The sequence below is a fragment of the Hemicordylus capensis genome, chromosome 13 (genome assembly GCF_027244095.1).
Source record: "Hemicordylus capensis ecotype Gifberg chromosome 13, rHemCap1.1.pri, whole genome shotgun sequence".
NCBI classification, from domain to species: domain Eukaryota; kingdom Metazoa; phylum Chordata; class Lepidosauria; order Squamata; family Cordylidae; genus Hemicordylus; species Hemicordylus capensis.
In genome coordinates, this window is record NC_069669.1 from 19,686,255 (window position 1) to 19,712,679 (window position 26,425).

At 47.1% G+C, this 26,425-nt stretch overlaps 1 protein-coding gene across 3 annotated transcripts in view; it reads left to right on the forward strand.

Moving 5' to 3' along the window:
* Positions 1 to 26,425, forward strand: part of PRKAR1B (protein kinase cAMP-dependent type I regulatory subunit beta) — a 150,655-nt gene that overhangs the window by 23,721 nt on the left and 100,509 nt on the right. The window contains exons 1-3 of one of the 3 annotated variants that reach the window (XM_053277086.1): positions 2,428 to 2,544; positions 13,086 to 13,256; positions 23,959 to 24,050. In XM_053277086.1, the coding sequence (XP_053133061.1) occupies positions 2,542 to 2,544; positions 13,086 to 13,256; positions 23,959 to 24,050 (266 nt within the window). In that variant the 5' untranslated portion in view covers positions 2,428 to 2,541. Of the gene's footprint in view, positions 1 to 2,427; positions 2,545 to 3,366; positions 3,427 to 13,085; positions 13,257 to 23,958; positions 24,051 to 26,425 lie in introns of those variants that run through there. The other 2 variants (XM_053277085.1, XM_053277084.1) reach the window with 2 other exon arrangements.

Consider the following 26,425-nt stretch of genomic DNA (forward strand, 5'->3'; position numbering starts at 1 on the left):
CTCTTGACATTTAGGAGACACAAGGGGGGGGGGCGGGCTCTCCAGGGTTGAGGTGGGGAGTTTTATAGCTGCTTCCCTCACAAACACAAAGTAATCTTATATAGATTTAAGAGTTTATTCAGAAACAACTCAATGCCCTCCTTCTCCCCCTCTCTTTCCCTTTCTGACTCCACCCTCGATATCCTCTACAGGATCCCCACCGACACAAACCTTTAAACAACAAAACATAAAAGATATCGAGGAGATTCACACAGTCAAAAACTGAGTTCTACCAGGGTTTGAGAGCTGTGTGCTCTTCCAAATTTTGAGGGTGTGGAATCAAGGTAAGAAGAAAAGTCTCCCTCCTGCCTTGCTTCCACACAACCATTCCTGCCCTGTTTTCCTCTTACCTTGCTTGAACACAGCCGAAAACTGGGAGCACACACAGCTTCCAAACCTGGGTAGAACACAGTTTTTGATTGTGTGAATGTCCTCACTGGATGAAATACAACAGGGTGGCTTAAACCCTTTCCACTAGTATTGTTTTCCCAATCGAAATCAGAGCCTGCCCAAGTTTCTGTTTGCTCTATTAGGGGAAATGTAATTGTACCCAGACCGTCTATCTCAGCTGGGTACAGAGGTGGGAGGCACGGTGGGTGCTTTCCCTCCACCCTCGTTCTGGAGCTGGGTACAAGTTCTGGGCTCGCCTTTGCCGTCCACCTCTGTACCCATATCACAGATGAGCATTTTCCCTTCCCCTTCCTTCCTTCCTTGCAGAATTCTTACGATGGCCAGATGGGGGTTCACACGGCTCCCAGACTCAAGCTGGCAGCTCCTCTTACCCTGAAGAGGATCCCAAGAATAGCTCCACTAACTTAGAATGTATGCATGCTGCCCATTATCTTTGCCTTCCTTCCTTCCTTCCGAAACGGGGTTGGGTTTTGATCTGTAGCAGATGTTACTTTGTTTTCAATATATTTAAGGGTATTTAAGAGAATGCCTTCTTCATTATGAGCCCCGCCGCCCACTGAGATCATCCGGAGAGGTCCGTCGGCAGTTGCCACCGGTTTGTCTGGTGGCTACTCAGGGACAGGCCTACTCTGTTTGCTGCCCCGAGGCATTGGAATGCGCTCCCTGCTGAAACAAGAGCTTCCCCAATCTCTGATCACTTTTTAAAAGGCGGTTAAGACACACTTGTTTGCCAGAGCTTTTAATTAGACTCAACTTTTAATTAGACTCAAAGACTCGAGTTCGAATCCCCATTCAACCATGAAACTAACTGGGTGATTCTGGGCCAGTCATGTATCTCTCAGCCTAACCTACCACATAGGGTTGAAATAAGCATGTACCTCTGAGCTCCTTGGGAGGAAGAGCAGGATATAAATGTAATACCTAAATAAATAAATAATACATCAATAAAATAACTAGCTGGGCTGACGCAGAGCATCTGCGCCTCTAGTTCTCAGCCCTCTCCCCTCCAATGTATTTTTTCTCTGGCCGGCTGCCTGGCCAACCGCTTCCCGCCGCTGCCGCTTTCTTCCCCTGCCGGCCGCCACCACCTTCACCTCCTGGCTGTCACTTTCTTCATACATACCCCGCCGCTTTCCCTGGCTCCGCTTTCTTCACCCCCCACTGCCGCTTTCTCCCCCACCCCACTTTCCCCAGTGCCACTTTCTCCGGTGCCATTTTCTTCACCTCCCCGCTGCCACTTTCTCGCATTTCCTGGTGCTGCTCTCTTGCCTGCCCGTCCATTTCTGCCCATTCTCTTTCCCCCCCTGCAGCTTGCTTGTGAACTCTTTCAAGAGTTGCCACGCATGGGATTAGCAATGAGTACGTTATGCGTGTGTGTGTGTGTGTGTGTGTGTTGGGTTGATTGGTATATAAATATTTATTAGTATTTTTAAAATACTAATAAATAATAATAAATAATAATATATAAATTTAAATAATAAAAATGATTTTGCTTCTGGTCGGTGATCGAAATAAAGGTCTCCCTCCCTCCCCTCCCCGCCCCATTGGTCTTTCCCTTGGTGCATTTTGCACCAGGTTTCTTCTTTTCTGAAGGGCATCCTTTCAGAACCCGGCACAGCCAGAAAGACTGAAAGTCCCCAACCTGATTTTGCTGCACTTGTGAATTATACATGCCAGTCTGGCAGAGCAGGAGAGAGCCTGTTGTCATGACGACAACCAAAAAGAACCAGGCGAGGTGTTTACTTGGACGTGAGTTCTCTGGAAGGCTTCACGGCATGGCTACTTCGGGTGATCATTATTTAAAGGGCTACTCTTGAAAAGGTGTATTTATTGTTCCTTTAAAAAGACTTGCTATTTGTGTGTGTGTGTGTGTGTGTGTGTGGTGTGGTTTTACCCTCTGAGATATAGAGGGTGACTTTTTAAAAGCTTAGTCCCGGGTGTTGAATATCCTTGTGCTTTCAGTCTTGAGTTCGGTGATGGATGTCCTACCTAGGCAGCAAATAGCAGCATATGGGAACGTTCGCTCTTGCATTAACTACGCCGCCTATAAAGGGAATTTGTAGCGGAGACCTCTTTTAAAAAGTGAACCATATGGTAACCTGCTATTTTATACTTAATGCATTGTTTTTTTAAAGTGGGGAGGTTCTTTTTGAGGAAGGGTGTATTTGTTAATCTTGGTCCATCTTCTGGGAAGTGTTCTTTTTTATTCTTTCTTACTTCTAAACTGCTTCCCTCTGCTACACATATTTTGATAACTATTGCTTTTAAAAAAAACTCTGTTCGTGTGTTTGTTTTAACCTTCCAAACCCATCATTCTGGAGTTAAAATAATATTAATTCATCTTAACCAGTCTAAATATTGTTTATGATACCAGGCAGTCAAATACGGGACTGTCCACAAAGTTCATCATGCACCAAGAGGAGAAAGTTGTGAGAAATGAGACTGAACATTGACCATAATTATTTGGTTTATGAATATAAGGGGAAGTGGGGGGATTAAAAGTTCTTAAAAAACATGAGATACTTTATGGATTGTCCCAAAAATATGTGAAAATGTCTTATACAGAGGACTGAATGAAGTTTAGTAGGAATAGTTGTGGCATAGATGTTGCAAAGTATTCCAAAGCCAGTCCCGCTGGCTTGCTTTACCAGGCTTAGTACAAGCACTTACTTGTTATCCAAGTTGGAAAGCTGATTCACAGAATGGATGAGTTTGCTTATAATAGCAGTGACATTATGTGCTCTGCCATTGAAATATTGTCAAGTCTCTACTTGGATTAGGGGGCTGTTATAGAATCCTTATTGTAGTGGGCTCTGAGGATGAGGAGTGGTGTACAGGCATTTGGCAGGAATGATCTAGCTATGTGTATGGACCCTGAACCAGAAGCAGATGACTCTGAGATGCTATTCTGTGACCTGCAGTTTCTGAAACATGGTGGATTTTGTTAACCAGCAAATATTGACTGCAGTTATAGAGGTACAGTATTTCTTCAATTTGTTGCTCTCAAAATGATTGTGTAGCTATGTTATATTGTGCTCACCAACCCCAAGGGCAATCACCTGATTAAATAAATGCTAGTCAATTAATCATATGAGATTTAGTGGATTAAGTTATTGATTAAATGTCCGTATGTTTGCATATGAGTAGAAACAATTGTTCAGAAGCAAAAGGCATGCTTTCTTTGTTTTCAGATGTTGGACAGGTGTATAGTAAGGGGCATCATCTTAAAAGGGACATTCCTGCTTTTGTGTGAGACGAAGTGGGGGAGTGTGTGTGTGTGTATAATCAGCTGTCTGGTTTATCATGGTACCGTACCTTTTTTGATCTATTGAAAGTTCTAAAACTGATCAATTGCATCAACTCATTGATTAAACATTGCAGTCCTATTTTTTTTTTTTTAAATTCTTTGGGCACCCAAAGAGATTGGTTTTGTTGAGTATATACTCCACAGGCTTAAATGGTCATTTCCTGAGGAGACCTAGAATCTATTTCTGTGAGAGGGGCTTGTGATCTCTTACTGAATCATCTCAGCAACCTCAACAAACTATATTCCCTGGGAGTCTTTTAAGGGAAGCCATGACACTGAAATGGGTACCAAACAGATAGAAGTATGTAGTATCGATGTACGTGGTGAAAGAAAAGTCGCACTCTGCTGGGTATGTATATGGCAGGGAGCTGGGACACTCTTTGGCAAGGGCGGACACGGCTTAGCCATGGCAAAGCTCTGCTTGGACAACTTGAGCTAGAATGGATAACATGTCTGTGGTTTAGAACAATTAAATTCTGTTGCTGAGATTCCTTGCCCATCTCACTGACAGGAACAGTTTGAGCCTATAAGAACATAGGAAGCTGCCATACTCTGAGTCAGAATATAGGTCCATCTAGCTCAGTATTGTCTACACAGAGTGGCAATGGCTTCTCCAAGGTTGCAGGCAGGAATCTCTCTCAGCCCTGTCTTGGAGATGCCAGGAAGAAAACCTGGAACCTAGATGCTCCTCCCAGAGCAGCTCCATTCTCTAAGGGGAATCTCTTACAGTGCTCACACTTCTAGTCTCCCATTCATATGCAACCAGGGTGGACCCTGCTTAGCTAAGGGGACAACTCATGCTTGCTACTGCAAGACCAGCTCCCCCTGTGCAGCCATTTTACCAGGGATCACCCCTATTTTCTGGACCTGGTGAATCGCTGCCCTATTACGTCCCTAATTTTGCATCTTGGGGGATATTCGTTCAGTTTTTTGTTTGTCTGTTTGTTTATGTGAGTTGCTAGAGGTATCATTCTTCAGGATCCTCGCCAGAGTCTCTACAGTAAATCTCCAAGTGGGTGGATGGAGGCATCATGTCTCTGGTGTGCCTGCGTGGAAATGGGTGCCCAGTTCGCACTAGGCGGTGCCCAGCATCTGGTGGGTGGAGTCCAGGCTTCAGCCGTGTGGGGAGCTGGGGCAGTAATCCTTGGTGTGAGAATTGGTGGTCCCAAGCGTATCCCTGTTTTCATGTGCAAAATGCTGGGGGATATGGGCTAGGCTCATCTGCTTTAGTAATCTGGAATTGGATGCTCTGCATGGACAGGGTTTCTATTTCAATTTCTTCCCATTTGTGCCATGCTTGTGGTCAGAATCGTATGCCACTCCTCCCAGGTTGCTTGGTCACACAGGCTACCCATTCACAGACATGTCCTATTTTCATTGGTGAAGTGTTGGCGAGGGTGTGGCTCACCCTTGGCATCTCATCATAGGGATGTGCACGAAATGCGATTCGAGTAGCAAATTGCAGCACATCCCTTGCATCTTTAATAAGGAGGAGAGCAGGTCTGTACCTGCTCCTCTGCCACTCCCCACAGAAAGTGCATACGTGCATGTGAGGCAGCCATGCATGTGCTAGCTCCACATGAGGGCAGCTGGGAAATACCCTGGTGGCAAACAATGATAGCTGAGGGGAGCGCCTCAGAACTTCCAGAACTTCCTGAATTTCTGAGGGGAGTGCCTCAGAAGTTCAGAACTTACCTGCTCTCCTCCCTGTTAAAGGTGCGGGGGATGTGCTGTGATTAGCTACTTGAATCGCCTTTCATGCACATCCCTATCGCATAATAGTAGTCAACACCCATAGAATCAAGCTACTACTGCACATTTTCCTATGTGAATGGGTTTTACCTGGGACCCTGTCTGTGGGGCAGTACTGATTGCTCTTTTCTTCTGTGGGGATTTTAAGCTTCCTTGGGTTTGGGTGCAATCTCTCATGGCAGTTGTCAGCTTCAAAAAGCAGGGGGCGTCCAGGGTGCTGAGGTACCCCAGCTCTGTCTCTCCTGATGTCTCCCCACATGGCGGTTGTTTTCATCTGCTCAAGCTCCTTTCAACTGCATGAAAAAAACATTGACATCAGTTGGTCATAAAGTGGTCTTCTAATTGCTGCCTTTCATGTATGTCCTGCTTTTCTTCATGTACTTTTCTAACAGCAACTCAAAATAATACATAATGCAAATGTACTATTGATTAGTTTGATCTTTATGCTGCTTTTTGTGGAAAGTGGTGGGAGCCCCCCAACCGCTCACCACAGCATAAAAGCAAATAAAACACAACATACACATTAAAGCCGACTTAAAGCAGTAGATGAGAAAATGATGGAACAAACACACAAAACCACAGTTCAGAGGACTCCCAGCATCAACCAGCTCCAATTGCAGGGTCGGACCAACATGGTGGCCGATTGTGGGCCAGCTCCAGGGTCGGCATAGCCACCCACCCAGCATTTTTTTTAAAAGGCACACAGTGAATAGATTCAGTTCCTCCTCCTTGATCAAGCTGTGTGAATCTGACTAGCAAACAGATGAAACAGATTTAATGAGGCTGATTCCCATTCCATATCAATACCCTGAATTAATTCATAATGGTATCTTCACACAAGCTACCAGAAACCCTGGAACATATGGTTCTTAGAGATAGTGAAAACTATAGCTGTTCCTTTAGAATCAAATCATTGCCATCGTTGATCAAAAGTAAGCCAAGGGACATTAGGAATTGCCACTTCTCATCACCAGAACCAATTATCTGGCCTGGGAGCTGCTACTGGTGACTCATGTCAAATTAGGATGGCAAGCAGGTCTTGCAATAACCACGCTGAGGTCCCCAAAGGAGAATTAACCCCTTCATTTGCAGCACAGATATTCAGAGTGAAGCTCTCATGCAGTTGGATAAGCTTCATTTCCCTCCTTTTGCACTCCAGTGACTCTGGATCATGCTGTATCATTGATGCCTTCACTCTGGGGCCCTTAAACTTCCATCAAAACATTGGCTAAGCTGTGTAGTGGAGTGTAACAGAACGGAAACTCAGGCTTGCTAAGTTTATTGAATAAAGTTGCTAAGGTTTATTACTTAACTATTACCAAATCATAAACAACAGTCCTGCTCTTAAGGATCTAAGGACATAAGAACAGCCCTGTGGGATCAGGCCCAAGGCCCATCTAGTCCAGCATCCTGTTTCGCACAGTGGCCCACCAGTTGCCGCTGGAAGCCCACAGGCAGGAGTTGAGGGCATGCCCTCCTTCCTGATGTGACTTCCCTGCAACTGGTACTCAGAGGCATCCTGCCTCTGAGGCTGGAGGTGGCCTATAGCCCTCCGACTGGTAGCCATTGATAGACCTCTCCTCCGTGAAGTTATCCAAACCTCTCTTAAAGCCAACCAGGTTGTTGGCTGTCACTACATCTTGTGGCAGAGAATTCTACAAGTTGATTGAAAGATCATCCTAACAGAAAAACTAACAGTCTCAAGGGTCCAGTAAGGAATGCCAACTGAACTGATGATTGTCACAAGCATTAGGAACATAGCTGCTATATACTGAGTCAGACCATTGGTCTATCTAGCTCAGTATTGTCTTCACAGACTGGCAGCGGCTTCTCCAAGGTTGCAGGCAGGAGTCTCTCTCAGGCCTATCTTGGAGATGCTGCCAGGGAGGGAACTTGGAACCTTATGCTCTTCCCAGAGCGGCTCCATCCCCTGAGGGGAATATAATCTTATGGTGCTCACACGTGTAGTCTCCCATTCAAATTCAAACCAGGGCAGACCCTGCTTAACTAAGGGGACAAGTCATGCTTGCTACCACAAGACCAGCTCTCCTCCTCCTCCAAGTCTGTACACAGATATGCAGGAGAACCCCGTTAGCCACGGGGATTACGTTCCATGGGGTGTGTGGATACTGAAACCACAGATAATGGGCTATTAGGGCAATGGGAATTGCGGGGTTAGGTTCCTGAGGCAGCAGGGCAAAAGGGCGAAAACAGTTTAAAGGGGCTGCAGAAAATGGGACATAAAATGGGCTGAAAGTGGGGAAAATTGGGCTTGGGGGGTGCCCTACTGTGCTCTGCGTGTCTCCAGCTGTCCACAGTGTCACCCATTTTTAAAAAGCTTGTGGGTTGTGTGTGTGTGTGTGTGTGTGTGTGTGCACAAGAAATCATGTTTCTCTCTCCTTTTTTCCTTTTAACAAAAAGGAACCACAAAATAGCTCCTGACCTCAAAATGGTGGGTGGAAATGACCTAGGAGGTGACCCATCCATCACCTCAGATAATGGGGTATTAGGGCAATCTGAATTGGGGCGGCGGGTAGGTTCCTGAGGCAGCAGGGCCAGAAATGACCTAGGAGGTCATTTCCACCCATCCCCAACCTGCGGATATGTGAGCCTTAACCCTTCAAATGGCATTTCTCCCCTCCCCCACATATACCGAGGTTGGGTGGCAATTATTCGACTGCGCATACACAAAACCGTGGATGCCGGGTCTGTGATTAACAAGGTTCTCCTGCACATACAATATATCAGCTGCAAGAACAAAGACAATGTATATACACATTTATCCCAACACGTTGCATAGGCGGCTTCCATTCAAAATGCATTGGACTTAGTTGAACTGCATGGAAGAGCATTTTGTGGCTTTTTAAAATCAGCACCAGCATTTATTTATTTTTATTTATTTATTGTTCAATTTTTATACTGCCTTTCATTAAGCATCTCAAGGTGGTTTACAAAAGTTAAAATACAATAACATTCCATTAAAGTTACATTTAAAACCATAAAATCAATTAAACATTAAAACCATAAAACATCAACAAACAATTAAAAAGAAACAAATGCAAGAAAGCTGAGAAACCTGGCAGCCTCTAGGAGATAAAAGCCTGAGTAAATAAAAAGGTCTTGAGTTGTTTTTTAAAAGCAGCCACGGCTGCCACAGAGCGAACATTCACTGGGAGAGGATTCCAGAGTCTGGGGGCAACAACAGAGAAGACCCTGTCCAGTGTGCACGGCAATCTGGCCTCTCTCAGTGTCGGCACACAGAGCAAAGGCCTCCCTGATGATCTTGTTGGGTGGGCAGAAACCCATGGAAGCTGGCGGTCCTTCAGGTATCTAGAGCCCAAACTGTTAAGGGCTTTAAAGGTAATAATCAGCACCTTGAATTGGATCCGGAAGCAATTGGCATCAGTGCAGATCTTTCAGAATAGGTGTAATATGCTCTGAGCAAGCAGTTCCAAAGGTGTTCTGCACCTGGCGTTCTGCACCAATGGAAGTTTCCGAATATTCTTCAAGGGCAGTCCCACGTAGAGCGCATTGCAGTAATCCAGCCACGACGTGACTAAGGCATGGGTAACCGTGGCCAGATCTGCCTTCTCGAGAAAGGGCTGCAGCTGATGCACCAGCCAAAGCTGTGCAAAGGCACCCCTGGCCACCGCCTCCACCTGAGCATCCAAAAGCAGAGCTGGGTCCAGCAGCACCCCCAAGCCATGCACTTGCTCTTTCAAGGGGAGTCCAACCCCATCCAGAGCTGGTAGAAGTACCCTATTCCAGTCGGCTTTCCTACTGACCAACAGCACCTCCCGTCTTGTCTGGATTCAGCCTCAGTTTGCTAGCCCACATCCAGCTCATCACCGCCTCCAGCCCCTGGTTCAGTACATCCAGTGCTTCCCTAGGATCTGGTGTCAGGGAAAGGTAGAGCTGAGTGTCATCTGTGTATTGATGACACTTCAGCCCAAACCTCCTGATGACCTCTCCCAGCGGTTTCATGTAGATGTTAAACAGCATGTTGGATAATACTGAGCCTTGCAGGACCCCCGAGGCCAAGAAGTCAAGCAGAAGTCCCCCAGCACCACCATCTGGAACCTCCCCCCAAGAAAGGACCGGAACCACTCCAATGCACTACTCCCAATCCCTATACCTGAGAGGTGGTCCAGACGGATACCATGGTCGATGGTATTGAACGCCGCTGAGAGGTCCAGCAGAATCAACAGAACCACTCCCCCTGTCTAGTTCCCACCAGGGCTACCAAGGCAGTTCCAGTCCCAAACCCAGGGCGAAAGCCAGTTTGAAAGGATCTAGCATGTGAAGAAGCTGTTCTTTATGTAGCTTTGCTTTATGCCACTCTCTTTTAAGAAACATCCCTGCTTTCTCGGGGATTTTCTTTAACTGGAGTGTGCTCTATTATTTCCTGCCAGGTGGGAATTAAGCGAGACTTTGGTTTGTATGTGTATTATTTCACCTTGCTGGATGAAATTTTAAATGTAATGGGAGGACCTCTCTAATGGCAGGTAAATGGGAAACAAGTTACTCTGTATAATTATATGAATCCTATGGGTGATCCAGCTTTGCTGGATACCATTTTGGAGATGTTCATAGATATTGCTGGCAACGGATCTATTCATCATGTGTTTTTCATGCAGCTCTTAAGATTTTGGAAAGATGCCATTCAATTAGGACATAGTTTTAAAGTACTATACTCTTCTTCTCATGTTACAACTGATGATCTAAGCATAACTCATTTCCTGTATAAATATAACCGAATGATTAAGATGATAATTAGCCACATGTCTGCCGTTGATATCCGAGCTGTTCCCTCCTCCGCACCCACTATTTGGTAGACGCACTTCCTAAATTGTCTTGTCAATGTGATACAAAAGCAGATTAAACTCAGAAGTAAGTAGTAAGTTTTATTTACGGTCTTAGACCAGCCAAACAAAAACACTAAATACATTTAACTCAAAACTCTCAGCTGGTACAAATACAGAACAATCTTTTTATTTATATTTATTTATTTATTTGATTAACATTTTATATCCCGCTCCTCCTCCAAGGAGCCCAGAGTGGTGTACTACATACTTAAGTTTCTCCGCACAACAACCCTGTGAAGTAGGTTAGGCTGAGAGAGAAGTGACTGGCCCAGAGTCACCCAGCAAGTCTCATGGCTGAATGGGGACTTGAACTCGGGTCTCCCCGGTCCTAGTCCAGCACTCTAACCATTACACCACACTGGCTCTCTTTTTCTCTCTCTCTCAATTTGCCATTGTTAGTGTTGCTGCTATATTGACTCACTATATCTATACATAGGAACATAGGAAGCTGCCATTTACTGAGTCAGACCATAGATCCATCTAGCTCAGCATCATCTGCTCTACACAGACTGGCAGCAGCTTCTCTGAGGCTGCAGGCAGGAATCTCTCTCAGCCCTGTATTGGAGATGCTGCCAGGGAGGGGACTTGGAACCTTCTGCTCTTCCCAGAGCGGCTCCATCCCCCTGAGGGGAAGATCTTCCAGTGCTCACACATCTAGTCTCCCATTCAAATGCAACCAGGGTGGACCCTGCTTAGCTAAGGGGACCAGTCATGCCTGCTACCACAGCTGAGAGGGAATGAGGAAGGAGTGGGGAGAACTAGAGGTGCAGAGGCTCTGCTGCTGGGCCAGGGGACTGCGCTGTCAGGATGCAGGAAGTGTGAAGTTTTGGTACCAAAATTTAGGAGATTTCTGACCCTCATGTGATTAAACGTTCTCCCTTCGGCAGTACTTGATGGTAAATTCAAACGACTTCCTTATGATCAGTGCTGTTGTCCCTGCGGCTCAGGAGATATAGAGTTTATCACCCATGTTATTCTTTATTGTCAGTTTTATAAGGATGCTTGCACCAAATTTATTGCTCCTATTTTAGCCATTTATCCTGGTCACCCAGACCAATTTTATTTGGAAATTATGCTCGCCAATTTTAAACCTGTAATTTCAGATAATGTGGCAAAGTTCTGTTTTGTGGCGTCGAAGCTCCATAAAGACTGTATTAATAATTTGAACATTTTGTGATTTTGTAAACTTTTGAAATTCTTGAATTTTCTTGTTAATGCTATTAATTGTTATTGTTTGTTAATCTGGTCTGTGACCACAATAAACATACAAGTGCATTGGCGAGCGGGGCTGCTGGCGGCCTGTGTGAGGCTGCCGCCACGGCCCCACTGACCCCGCCCCCGCGTCTGATATCAGACGCGGGGCTAGCCACGCCCCCGCACCTGATGTCAGATGCGGGGCCGTGGTCTGGCTGAATGGAGCCTTTGCAGGGAAGAGCCGCTCCTGGCTGGCGCTGCGAACACAGCACCAGCCTTTGTTTAGCTCCCGAAAGGGCCGCGTGGCCCCTGCTCAGGAGCTAAACTAGCCTCCCCGCGCCTGACGACAGATGCGGGAGGAGTGTCAGGGCCACTCTCGCGGCCCCTGATTGGTCAGCGGCCTGGGTTCTTTGAACCCATTGGCCCAGTGGTGGCTCCGCCCCTGTACAAGTGTGGAAGCGCACTTCTGAGATACATCCTGACTCCGTTGTAGGGTCTAGTCTGGAAAGTGCCCTGTGGGGGGGGAGGCTGATTCCTGAAGACTCCAGTCAATCCTGGAGGGCAGACAGCCCTACTTTGTGGCTGTAGCCAGTGGGGCTGGAATGAGAGAGGGTGTCCTCCAACTTATGGGGATTTATCTTTGAAATGGAGCTGACCCCAAGCACTTCCCTTAAAACAATTAATTAATTAATTAATTAATAAGCAGCAGCGTTGCTTCCCAGAGATCGAAGATGGGTAAAGGTTGGGACAAACATCTCCTCTCTCTACTATTCTGCAGTGGTTTGGCATTTGAAGGAGGCAACCCCCACTCCTGCCAAAAGATGCTCCTTACAGCTCCTGAGTTCTCCCAAACTATTTTATTATCTGCAGCATTCCTTTGTTTATGTATGCTTTTATACTACCTTTCACTACTATATAGCCTCAATTTAACTCCTATGTACTCAGTAATGTTGAGTTTTGCATTACAAAGAGGCTCCAAGGGAGCTTTTCCCAAGCCCTTTCCATATCCTTTGAGAGCCCTGAGGAAACTCAGAGGCTGATTTTGCATCAGCATAGGGGTGATTTTAGAAATTTTGCAGAAGCACCAAAGGAATTTGCAACAAGGGGTGAATGTGAGCAACTAGTTCAGTTCAGTTCAAAGTTTATGACCAGCACAAGGGGAAAAAAATGCAATAAAAATATAAATATAAATAACAATTAAAAAGATAAGTCAACAGTCTAACCCACCAACAATATTATAACTAAAAATGAGCAACAAGTTATGTACGTATCCTTACAGAAAGGCTTCTCAAACTTGGGACCCCGGATGCTGTCGGACTACAACCCCCATCATCCACAGCCACAATGACCTTCAGCCGCTGTAGCTAGGGATCATGGGAGCTAGCATCCAACATCTGGGGACCCAAGTTTGAGAACCCCTACCTAATGGAATGAAGATGGCATGGAGTGGGGGAATTCAGTGAGATCCTCATGTCCAAGAAAGATTTATCTCTCTCTCTCTCTCTCTCATTTAACAGGAAGAATGCAAACAGATCCTGGCTTGGCAGAAATCCAATTCCCAGTCCGATTCCCACGATGACGAGATTTCTCCTCCTCCGCCTAACCCGGTGGTCAAAGCTCGACATCGAAGAGGAGGTGTCAGTGCCGAGGTGTACACCGAAGAAGATGCCGTTTCTTACGTCAGGAAGGTAACCATTTGTGGGATTCTTCTTGGAGGGCCAATGTTACTAATGGCTTGTTCCATTTCAGAATGTGTGAATAGGCAATCCTGCAGATCCAGACACCATACGTTCACTGGGCTGCAAAGCCAGTTGAACTTCCCTGTTAGCTGAATTTCCTATCTGGAAAAGCGGAATAAATTGTTGCTGGGGATGGTGGGAGTTGTAGTTCAACAACAGCTAGGAATCCAAGATGGTCTACATTCTATCAAACGAATGGTTTGATAGCAAACTGGTCTGCTACAAACCAGGCCGTTTCAACGGTTTGATTACGAACTGGACCGGCCCTCAGGAAAGGTGGACCAGTCCGAGACTGAACCGAATTCGGCCCGGTTCAGGGCAGATCGGTTTGCCGGTTCAAGTGGATATGTCTATGCAAAAAAGTTGCTTGTAATAAAGGGGATAAAGCTTAGGGCAGCTGGTGATGGCAGAGGCCGCCGAGGGGCAGTGACGAGAACAAGGCACCTTTAAGACTAAATGAGAAGATGCTGGCAGCTTAATGGTCCAGTACCACTCCTGGAAGCTGCAGCCACAGCAGCGCTCCCTCCAGTAGCCCGGCCATGCATGTGTGGAGGCCAGGTGAGTGAGTGCCAAGCCGCACTCAGGTGAGTGAGTGCCAAGGGCAGCAGCTCTACTGCCCCCTTGCTGTCAGGCTGCTGTGGGGAGAGCCACTGCTGCTGCAGCTTCCAGGAGCAGAAGCTTCTTATTTACTCTTAAATGTGCCTCGCTCTCGCCACCCCACCCCTCGGCGGCCCTCACCGGCCACCCTAAGCTTTATCCTCATTATTACAATCAGCCTTTTAACATACACATAGCCGCTCGAACTGGCCAACCGGTTCGAGCTGGTTTGGTCGAACCGACTGGCTGGCCGGCCGGTTTGACCGAACCGGTTTGCAGACCAGCGGGTCAGTCAGAATTTGGTCTGAATTTGATCAAACCTCAGGAAAAGGTCCGCACACACCCCTAGTTGATAGAATACTATAGGGTGCCATTCTAAAGTAGGAACTGCAAGACCAAAAAAGGACATTCTGCCCTGCCATCTCTGTGATCCAGGGTAACTAATCTAGCTGACATTGCTACAGGAGCTCATGCGGAGGTCTCACACAGCCAAATAGGCCAGTGTTCTTCATTGTAAGGCCCAGGAGCCAGTGGCGATCGCCATTAACCCCAACAGCCGCTACTTGATTAGTTCATTGGGCCTGTGTGAAGCTCTGGCCAAAGCTGAATACTCTGCACAGTCCCCCTGGCACTGTGTGGAACTGACTGTTCTTGCTGTGCAGTGCTGTGCTTTGCCCAATGCCAGAGGGGAGGGAGGTGGTCCTTTAAGGCAGTGTTTCTCAAACTTTTTGGAGTCAAGGACCGCTAAATTCTTCGTGCAGAGTTTCAAGGACCGCTACATTCTTCAACCGCAGTTTCCCGGACCAGCAGTTAGTAAAGGGGTTTCAAGTCTGTCTATCTATCTATCTGACTTCTATACTGCCCAAAACTTGCATCTCTGGGCAGTTTAGAATGAAAATAATATAAGCATTAAAATAATTAAATTTGGAATCTTTTGCAAACATGGAATATTAGGGGTTCTTAACCTTGGGTCCCTCAGTTAAACTCCCATAACCCCCAACAACAATGGCATTTGGCCATTATGGCTGGGGATTATGGGAGTAGAAGTCCATCAACATCTGGGTACCCAAGGCTGAGAACCCCTGAATCTAAAAGCCTGGGTGAACAAATTTGTCTCCAGTATGTCTTCAGTATGTGCGGGGTGGTGGTGGAGGTGCTTCTGATTACTCAGTGGAGAGGGGATGTTGGGCCATTAGAAAAATTCAAAAGCTACATGGGGCCAATGAAAACAACATACAAGCAAGCCCCACTGATGCAAGAGGGAAACAGCGTTCCCTCTCAAGGCGCCTCGACCACAACAGGCAGCTGGGTTTCAATCAACCAACCTTTGGCTGCAAACAATGAGCATGCAAGAACCAGGAGCCCTTCAAGTGGCGCCCACTGCCATACCTTTTCCTCCATGCCCCCGCACCGCATACAGTTTGAAGCTGTAAAGATAGGGAATAAGATAGCTGTAGGAAGATCTCAGCAGCACGTGGAGGCAAGGCACAAGAAGGGTCCCATGCCTCCGTGATACTCTTCCTCTTCCGTGCCATGTGCAAAATTGAGGAAGTGAGTGCCTTGATTTCAGTTGGGGGGGGGGTTGACTCCCAGTCAGGGACCGGCACTCAACCCTTCGGGGACCGGCAGCGGTCCAGGGACCGGTGGTTGAGAAACACTGCTTTAAGGGAACCTGAGCCCTCCTGAGACATTGCACCATCTTGGAAGGTGTGCGTGGAGTCCTGGGAAGTGTATCCCTTCCCAGTACTTTCCTCCTAGAGCCCTTGAGAGGGCTCCATCTCTCTCAAAGAGCCCTCCCAGCACTGAGAAAAACACAGTCCTGTTCAGAGGCCACCACAGTGGGAAATGACTTTTCCACTGAAGGGTGTTTTCTTTTGCCAAAGTGGCCCCCGCTTGGAAGATAATTTTGATCACTGAGCTAGGCAGTTTGGTTTCAGCCTGCCACGCCAGTGACGGCTCGCATGTCCATCAGAACACAAACAGGCAGAACTCCAGCTTCTAGAGAGCATTCACACAACCATCTATGTATGTTCCAGCTGACCATCATCATATGCAGAACTGATGCTGTGAATGGGGCCTGAGTTGCGCAATCCTAATGGTTAATGTTGAATCAGTTTTGGAGGGAGCTGCCCCAGGATCGAAATAAAGTCATGCTGGCAACCACCCAGTATTTCAAGACAGCCAGTTAAATGATTAATGTATCTCACTGCTTAAGACGCATTTACAAATAGTAGTATCTTATAAGGCATTGCCAGCTTCTTAATTTTTGTCTATTCAGCTGTTCTTAATATCCCCATTAGATGTCCCTTCCAAGACAATAATCTCACTTCTTCTCTGCTGGCCCATTCCAAAGAAGTAAAGAAATCCATACGTTAACCCAGTGTTTCCCAGAGTCCTGATACCTAGGATATTTCACACACATCCCACCCCCCAGATTAACTTCTGGGTCACACTTCACTCTACCTTGGACATCTATGTGATCGCACAAGCCCATTAAGAATCCTTTCTGCCTGTGATGTACCAAAGTGCATATACACTAGTGTGCATCAGTAAAGTAAAGGTAAAGGGTGCCATTGAGTTGGTGTCGACTCCTGGCGACCACAGAGCCTTGTGGTTGTCTTTGGTAGAATACAGGAGGGGTTTCCCATTGCCATCTCCCACTCCGTATGAGATGATGCCTTTTAGCATCTTCCTTATATAATTGCTGCCTGATATATAGGTGTTTCCCATAGTCTGGGAAACAAACCAGCGGTGATTTGAACCGGCAACCTCTCGCTTGCTAGTCAAGTCATTTCCCTGAAAACTGTGGCAAACTAGCTCTATGCATATATTATGTTCCAGCCCTCACATGAGTGTACCATGTAGGTAGGTACAGTCATTCACATGTTATGCTGAACGCAGGTACAGAAGTACACTTCCTATCTGTATCCTGCATTTCAGGGGACCTGTATCCAGGTTCACTTTTAAAATGAATGCAGGTAACAGTTACTCACACAAAAACATGCAAAAGTGCAGAGACTTTTGTCCGCTTGTACAACATAATGTCGAGTAGGGTTACTGTGTGTATCGATTCTGAAATCAGTTTTAGAAATTCTCCAAATCAAAGCAGACTTAAGCAGAGTGGAATGCATGGCAGACCTCAATCACAGGACAATAATAGTGTGGAATGGAGTAGATCTGCTCATCCTGGTAATTATGAAACTATTTATCCGTAGCTATTTTTATTATAGACAGTGTAACTTGTAACACATCCCCTGCTATAATTTCCAAAGGTGGGATATTAGAGGGATGGTTGCCTTCTCCACCATGAAACGTTAGCTTTGTAGACTCAGAGGGACTTTGAGGACTGTTCCATGTGCCTTTGGACTATCTGAATTGATCCTCCTGGTGCTCCAATGATGCTGTTGTGGCTGCCAGAAAAACAATGATTCTGAAGCCATGAGTTCAGCTAGAGCTGATGCAGCAGAGCAGACCACAGTCTAAGCTCTGAGTCAAGATGTCCCCGATTTAAATCTTACCTCTGCTATGAATCCACCGGGGTGCTTTCCAGCCTAGCTGCTCAACAGCAGCAAAATGCCTCCGTTCAGGCAAGTCACATTTGAAACGTAAACAGCAGGGGGAGCAGTCTTGCGGAAACGAACAACCCGGAAAAACAGCAACTTCCTTACGCCGGATGTACGACATCCTAGCTCTATATTGCAGTGATTAAATTCGAAACAAGGCATTGGCAATGTGAACGGCACCCCGCTGTCTGCGTAGGGACTGCGGTGTCACAACGCAGGGAGTGTGGAAGCACACTTCCGAGATCCACCGTGACCCCGTTGCAGGGTCTAATCTGGAAAGCACCCAGGGAGAAAATCGCACAGCCTTGTTCCCTCTTCATCTGTAATGCGGAGGTTATTATTGACCTCCCTTAGGTTTGTCGGGATTACAGCAACATTGCATGTAGACGTGCTAAGTGAGTATCACCTGGGCGCTTTCCGATTATGAGCTTTGCAGCGGATTACGAGCTTTGTAAAAAGGGTTTTAAGGTGCGACGGTTTGAAATGGTTTGAAATGGTCAGGTGTGACGATTTGAAAACCATGAGTAAGGGTGGCTTCAATGCTTCCCTCCTCAGCATGGGGAAGCACCAATCCAAACAAATAAAAATAAAACTAACTTCACCTGTGCTGACCATCTGACCACTAGTACTTGATTGCTGCCCTCAGCCCACCACAGCCCCCTCCCCTCAGAGTTCTCTCCTCCATCACCTGAGCTGCACTCCTGCTCCTCCTTCACCCCATTGCTTCCATCCCCCTCATCCCATTGACCAGGCCCTTCCTCACTGCTGCTACCACCATGGCTGTCTGTTCCCCTCAGGATGCTTACAGGCTCGTGCCCATTCCTCGACTGCCTGCCTCCCTTCGCCAATGGCCTCTGTAGCTCCGAGCAGCGACAACAATTGACAGGGCCCTTCCTTGCTGCCCTTGCTGCCGCAAGAGTCACTCGTTCCCCTCAGGCCACTGACAGACCCAGGCCTGTCCCTTGACTGTCCTTCATTCTGTCCTCCCCTCCCTTCTCTCTCTCTCTCTCCTCCACTCACTCTTCCCCTCTGTCTTCCTTCCTTCCCTTCCTTCCGTCCTTCCTGAGTTAACAGACGTTTTTCATCTTGTTTCCTCATCTAATTTGTACAGTACCAGCCTCCTCCTCCTGAAGGGGCTCTTTCCTCCCTCACAACCCCTCTTTTCACAGACCCCTGCCCACTATCCTTTTATATATAGATATAGATTCGTCTGTCCTTGACAATCTTCCCACTAGTAACAGCTGCATTCCAACTGACCGTAACCATCACAGCCTCCTCTTCCCTATCTGCATATGGAATTCCCACTGCCCACCCAGATGCTCCTGCTCTGTTACCTCCAATTGGTAAAGACCTGTGTGGGTGGGGCTTGCCATGCACCATTCGCCATGGACCACCTAAGCCATATATATATATTTATTTTGCAGTGTTGCTTGTTGCACAGCACTCCAGTGAAAAAACCAAAAAATTCAGTACTGGAGAGGGCCCCTAGATAAGCATCGGGGGTTGGGGATCGGGTGGATTTGGAAAGAACAACCCTCTCAGCAAGATGGGCTTTCTTTAGAGCTAGATCTGTTTGACGACGAGAAGTGCATTTATGCCTGGGAATGGGGGAGCAGGCGTGTCAGTCACATGCTGCCCGCAGTCTCGCCCTCCACTTGGAGAACTCCCTTCTTCTCCTGCGAGAAGGGAGGGCCTCGCTGCCACTGCTTCTTCTCAGCAGCTGCCCTCCAGGCTGAGAGCTCACTGAGGCCTAATGGTGAGGTCAAGGGTGAGTACCCCTCCATCCCACCCTCCTACCCACCACCCAGAGCCAAAGAAGCAAGGTGCTCCTCCTATGCTGGGGCAGCTCTCCCTGTTCTCCCTCCCTCCTAGCAATAGCAATAGCAATAGCAATAGCACTTACATTTATATACCGCTCTATAGCTGGAAGCTCTCTAAGCGGTTTACAATGATTTAGCATATTGCCCCCAACATTCTGGGTACTCATAGAAGGGCTCCTAGAAGAACCTCCTAGAAGGGCTACCCATCCAATCCTGATGCAGTCAGTAGTGGTGGTGGAGGGAAAGATCAGGTCTGAAAGGGGGTGAGTGCTGGTCTTCTTACTACCCAGGGAGAACAAGAGGGTGGTGGTGGGGTGCAGCTGAGGCAGCTGTCCCCCTTTTCCGAGTTGCTTCTTTCTTTGGTTGCTGTTTGTAAGCAGCCAAGGAGAAACCGGAAATAATAATAATAACAACAATAATAATTATTACTAGCTGACCCGTGCGGCCGCCGCCGCCCTGCGGGGGCTGAGTGCAGCCGCCGCCGCCTCGCCTCCGCAGCCAGGCCGGGCCAGTCCCGCCGCCTCGCCTCCGCGGCCCGGCCAGTCCCGCCGCCTCACTTCCGCGGCCGGGCCCAGCCAGGCCAGGCTACCTCTCTCTCTCCTCCCGCCCCCCGTCTCCGGCGGGGCAGAGTGAGGCCGCCGCCGCCAGCAGGCCTGGCCAGCCCCAGAGTGCCGCCGCCGATGCCGCGGCCGGCCCCAGAGTGCCGCCATCAGGCCCGCCGCCTTGCCTCCGCGGCCGGGCCCAGCCCGGCCAGTCCCGCCGCCTCGCTTCTGCGGCTGGGCCCAGCCCCGCCGCCTCTCTGGGCCCCGCCGCCTTGCCCTGCCTCGCTGGGCCCGCCGCTCGCTGGGCCCCGCCACCACGGCCTGGCCCGCCGCCATCGCGCTGGGCCCGCCGCCTCGCCCCACCTCACGGCCGGGGCTGCCGCCGCCACCTTGCTGGGCCCACCGCCTCGCTGGGCTCCGCTGCCACGGCCCTGGGCCCGCCGCCTTGCCTCCGCAGCCGCCCAGCAAGCGAATTCTCCTGGGTGTGCTGCCAGCCAATCAGGCGCCCCCTGCAGCCCAGCCAATCAGCTGGGCTGCCGGGACGCATTTCTCCTGGGCACACCCAGGAGAATTATATATATAGATTAATAAAGTCCTTGGGAAGGACTCGATGTCTGGATAAAACAAACCAGACAATAACACCTGTCTGACGGTGTAAACAAGAAATAATAATAATAATAATAATAATAATAATAATAATAAATAATTCCAAAAGACCTTGAAGAGCACCTCAACACCATAGGGGCCACAGAAATCACCATCAGCCAATTACAAAAAGCAGCTTTACTGGGAACAGCCTATATTCTGCGACGATATCTATAACAACTGACAATAAAATTCAGCCATCCCAGGTCCTTGGGAAGGACTCGATGTTTGGATAAAACAAACCAGTCAATAACACCTGTCTGACTGTGTAAACAAGAAATAATAATAATAATCTGGAGTTGTATGGAAAGTCCCAGTCAGAAATCGAATCACTGCTAAACACTGTCCGTATATTCAGTAGCGATATAGCAATGGAGTTTGGACTAGACAAGTGTGCTGCATTAATAATGAACAGAGGAAAAATAACAAAAACAGAAGGAATAGAACTGCCTAATGGAAGCAACATCAAGAACCTGGAAGAGAAAGAACATTACAAATACTTGGGCATTCTCCAGGCTGATAACATTGCACACACTGAAGTTAAAAGAAAAATTGGAAGTGAATACTTCAGGAGAGTTAGAAAAATCCTAAAGTCCAAACTCAATGGCGGGAACACCATACAAGCCATAAACACCTGGGCTATACCTGTTATCAGATACACTGCAGGAATAATAGACTGGACCCAGGCAGAGCTAGAGACGCTAGATCGTAAGACCAGGAAAATCATGACCATCAATCATGCTCTGCACACCCGCAGTGATGTCGATAGGCTATACCTCCCTCGCAGCTCAGGTGGAAGAGGAATGCTGCAAGTCCATCAAACAGTAGAGGAGGAGAAAAGAGGCCTTGAAGAATATATCAAGGACAGTGAAGAAGATGCACTTCAAATGGTCAATAATGCGAAACTATTCAACACCAATGAAACAAAGCAGGCCTACAAGAAAGAACAAGTCAAGAACCGAGCAGAAAAATGGAAAAATAAGCCACTGCATGGTCAATATTTGCATAATATAAGTGGAAAATCAGACATCACCAAGACCTGGCAATGGCTTAAGAATGGCAACTTGAAGAAAAAAACAGAGGGTTTAATATTGGCTGCACAAGAACAGGCACTAAGAACAAATGCAATAAGAGCAAAAGTTGAAAAATCCACCACAAACAGCAAGTGCTGCCTTTGTAAAGAAGTAGATGAAACTGTGGACCACCTAATCAGCTGTTGTAAAAAGATTGCACAGACTGACTACAAACAAAGGCATGACAAAGTAGCAGGGATGATACACCGGAACATCTGCAAAAAATACAAGCTACCTGTAGCCAAACATTGGTGGGACCATAAAACTGAAAAAGTTGAAGAAAATGAAGATGTAAAAATATTATGGGACTCCCGACTACAAACAGACAAACATCTGCCACACAATACACCAGATATAACTGTAGTCGAGAAGAAAGAAAAACAAGTGAAAATAATCGACATAGCAATACCAGGGGATAGCAGAATAGAAGAAAAAGAAATAGAAAAAATCACCAAATACAAAGATCTACAAATTGAAATTGAAAGGCTGTGGCAGAAAAATACCCAAATAATCCCAGTAGTAATTGGGTGCAGTTCCAAAAGACCTTGAAGAGCACCTCAACACCATAGGGGCCACAGAAATCACCATCAGCCAATTACAAAAAGCAGCTTTACTGGGAACAGCCTATACTCTGCAACGATATCTATAACAATTGACAATAAAATTCTGGCATCCCAGGTCCTTGGGAAGGACTCGATGTCTGGATAAAACAAACCAGTCAATAACACCTGTCTGACTGTGTGAACAAGAAATAATAATAATAATAGCCAAAAACTGGTGGGACCATAAAATTGAAAAAGTGGTAGAAAATGAAGATGTAAAAATATTATGGGACTTCCGACTACAAACAGACAAACATCTGCCACACAATACACCAGATATAACTGTAGTCGAGAAGAAAGAAAAACAAGTGAAAATAATCGACATAGCAATACCAGGGGATAGCAGAATAGAAGAAAAAGAAATAGAAAAAAATCACAAAATACAAAGATCTACAAATTGAAATTGAAAGGCTGTGGCAGAAAAAGACCAAAATAATCCCAGTGGTAATTGGCGCCCTGGGTGCAGTTCCCAAAGACCTTGAAGAGCACCTCAACACCATAGGGGCCACAGAAATCACCATCAGCCAAATAAAAAAAGCAGCTTTACTGTGAACAGCCTATATTCTGTGATGATATCTATCATAATAACAACAAGAACAATATTGATAATAAAATGCAGCCATCCCAGGTCCTTAGGAAGGACTCAATGTCTGGATAAAACAAACCAGTCAATAACAACTGTCTTGCTGTGTAAACAAGAAGAGAGAGAATAATAATAATAAATCGAAGTGGGAATGGTCAATGTCAACAAATCGTCTCCCTCACTGAACGAACCATCCACACCATGCCACTTACACCTCTGAAACAGCATTGCAACCCTCCTAAAATGGATTTTTTTTTTTTTTTTTGCTATTTTCCTGCAACATACATGCAGCATTGTAGCACTGAAACTCAGCAGAAGAGGGCATCGGAAATATGACACTTGACACTTAGCGGACACGTAACGGAATTCTTGCAGCATGCAATCTGGAAAGCGCCCAGCATACAGAGCTCTCTTATATTGAGTTAGACCAGTACCCAGGTCCACACCCAGGCCTAGCAAGGCAGCAACTGGATGCAGAGCTCAAAGAAGGGAGGTAACTTGGAACCTTCTGCTCTTCCCAGAGCAGCTCCATCCCCTCAGGGGAATATCTTGCAGGGCTCACACTTCTAGTCTCACATTCATATGCAACCCGGGCAGACCCTGCTTAGCTAAGGGGACAAGTCATGCTTGCTACTACGAGACCAGCTCTCCTCTCCAAATATAGGAACATAGGAAGTTGCCATATACTGAGTCAGACCATTGGTCTATTTAGCTCAGTATTTGTCTTCATAGACTGGCAGCAGCTTCTCCAAGGTTGCAGGCAGGAATCTCTCTCAGCCCTATCTTGGAGAAGCTAGGGAGGGAACTTGAAAGCTTCTGTTCTTCCCAGAGCGGCTCCATCCTCTGAGGGGAATATTTTACAGTGCTCACACTTCTAGTCTCCCATTCATATGCAACCAGGGTGGACCCTGCTTAGCTAGGGGGACAAGTCATGTTTGCTACCACAAGATCACCTCTCCTCCCACTAAATGATTGAACTAAAGCCCCTTCCTGTTATGTGATGCTAGTTCACAAGTGTCTTATGATTTTGGATGCTGGTTTTAGTGACAGCACAAATGACGTAGCAATTGCTGGCATCAGGCTTAGGAAGTAGCAGGATCAACAAGTGAACTTGGAATAAATTCAGATTTTGTGGACTAGATAGCTTTGAACAAAGTTGAGAGCAAGCTGTTAAGTCTATGTTGCATTCAACCCTACCCGCCTCTCTTTCTTCGCTCCAACTTCAGGTTATCCCAAAGGACTACAAAACGATGACAGCTCTGGCAAAGGCCATCTCCAAGAACGTGCTCTTCGCTCACCTTGATGATAATGAGAGGAGGTAGGATCTAATCGTTTGATTTCCCTTTGTTATTGTTCATAAATAGTCTATGAGTCAGGACCACAAATTCTGACCATTAATACCTTCCTAAGGGATGAATGCTCATAATGATTTTTGGCAATGTCTTCTCTCCTAAAGGGATGGGAAACATCCCTCCTAGAGATGGAAAATAGGCGATAGCATTGATGCAGTTGCAACGTTCTGTGTGGCATCACCCTTTCTTTGTCCCCTTATGATTAGGGTAAAATTACAGTCATTTTTCCAGAGAGGAAAGGGTTAGGGTCAAGGTCACAATGAACAAATCATTGTACTTTGTCCATGGAGTAAGCTTTGCAGAACATTCCTGCCAATTTTCATTCCTCTAACACAGCATTGATAAAATTTTATAGTAGTGCTTGCATTTATTTTTTTTAATTAAAGCAAGGCTGTGACCTCTTAGGCCTTGTCAGAAATCACCATGTACATTCGTCCCCTGCCATATGGTATCAACAATAACAATAAATATTTATATACCGCTTTTCAACAAAAGTTTCAAAAGCGGTTTACACAGAGAAATAATAAATAAATACAAGAAGATGGATCCCTGTCCCCACAGGACTCACAATCTAAAAAGAAACCTAGATAGACACCAGCAACAGTCACTGGAGGTACTGTGCTAGGGGTGGGTAGGGCCAGTTGCTCTCTCCCTGCAAAATACAAGAGAATCACCACATTTAAAAGGTGCCTCTTTGCCCAGTTAGCAGGGGTAGCATTGACCTCTCCAGCTGGCTCATGTGTACTATAGGGCAGGGATTCTCAGCATTGAGTCCTCAGATGCTATTGGACCTCAACTCCCATAATCCCCAGCCCCAGTGGCCTTTGGTTGGGGATTATGGGAGTTGAAGTCCAATAACATCTGGGGATCCAACGTTGAGAATCCCTGCTATAGAGGACTTTAATCAGGGCCGGATGGAGGATGCTCCTCCTCATCTGAGAGGATCTTCTCTGGCCTGGAGTCTGGGTCGGTCCTGACACCAGCACAGCCACCAGGAGGAATTCCATGCCCCATCTTCCTGGGAGTGGTCTGGACAAGCATTGCCAGTGGTGGGCTCTGCTGGGATGCTGGGGCGCTTCCCTTGGCTGTCCTCCTGTTCCTCCTCTTGGCCCCTGCCCTCTTCTCCTTTCTTAACTTCCTCAGCTAATCTTGCTCCCGTTTCCTACTACGGATTTTAGGTCGCAGAGCTAAGAAAAGACTCCTGTCTGCCGGAGGCTCTGGGGAACCTGGTGCCTGTCAGTGTAGGCAGTACTTGGCTAGGTAGACCAAGGGTCTGACTCAGTAGGAGGCAGGTTTGTATGTTCAGCCAGATCTGCCTTTGAATGGTACGTATGCCTGTCGCTGACATGGTGAAAGCAGAACTCAGCTGGTTACCATGTGCATGAAGGTCTGATGCAACTCCTTTTTAAATGTTACATCAGCATGCTCCCATAGTTGCCGTCTGTTTTGCTAGCTGGCTGTGGGAGCTGCAACCTGCAAGCCCCTTGCTCCAGAGCAGCCCAGTTTATTCCCATGCAATCCCTCCTGCCTCAAGAAGTTACAAGTGACAGCCGGCTTCGTTTGACCTGAACAGCAGCGCATTTTGCGAGGCTGCAGCTGGCCTCTCCTCAGCCTCGTAAAAAGTAACTGTTACAAAGATTTCCAGAAACAAAGGTGGTCTTGAAATCCACTCCCACAGCAGTGGGAGTAACATATGCCGTGTTCCGTCAGCGGCTGCAGGCAGTTATTATGACCGACTCCTAGCAAAATAGTGCAAGCATTTAGTAACTCCCAGTTATTTTGTCGTTTTAAGAGAGGGGAGAGAAATGCTATATTTTAGTCACTGCTGGCACCCATGTTTGGTAATTAGCCACAGTCTAGGTTCTTCCTGAAATGAATTGCATTATTTCCATGTACGGCACACATCCTGGATATCAAATTCAGGGGCAGAGCCACCATTGGACCAACGGGTTCAAAGAACCTGGGCCACGCCCAATCAGGGACTGTGCCTCGCGGCCCTGACATGCCCCCCACGTCTGATGTCAGATGCGGGGGTGCTGGTTTAGCTCCCGAGTAGGGGCCGCATGGCCCCTTCAGGAGTTGAATTCCAACTCCTGAATGGAGTCTAAGGCTCCGTTCGGGAGCCAGACCGTGCCCCCTGTGTCTGACATCAGACACGAGGGCATGGCTAGCCCCCACATCTGACATCAGACATGGGGGCGGGGCCAGCGGGGCCACCGCCGGGACCACACATGGGCCGCCGGCGGTCAGGCTCTGCCACTGATCAGATTCCTTCCAGGAATTGCAACTCCCAAATGCTCAGAGACATGTCTTTGAATTCCACCCCTTTTTTCAGCGAACC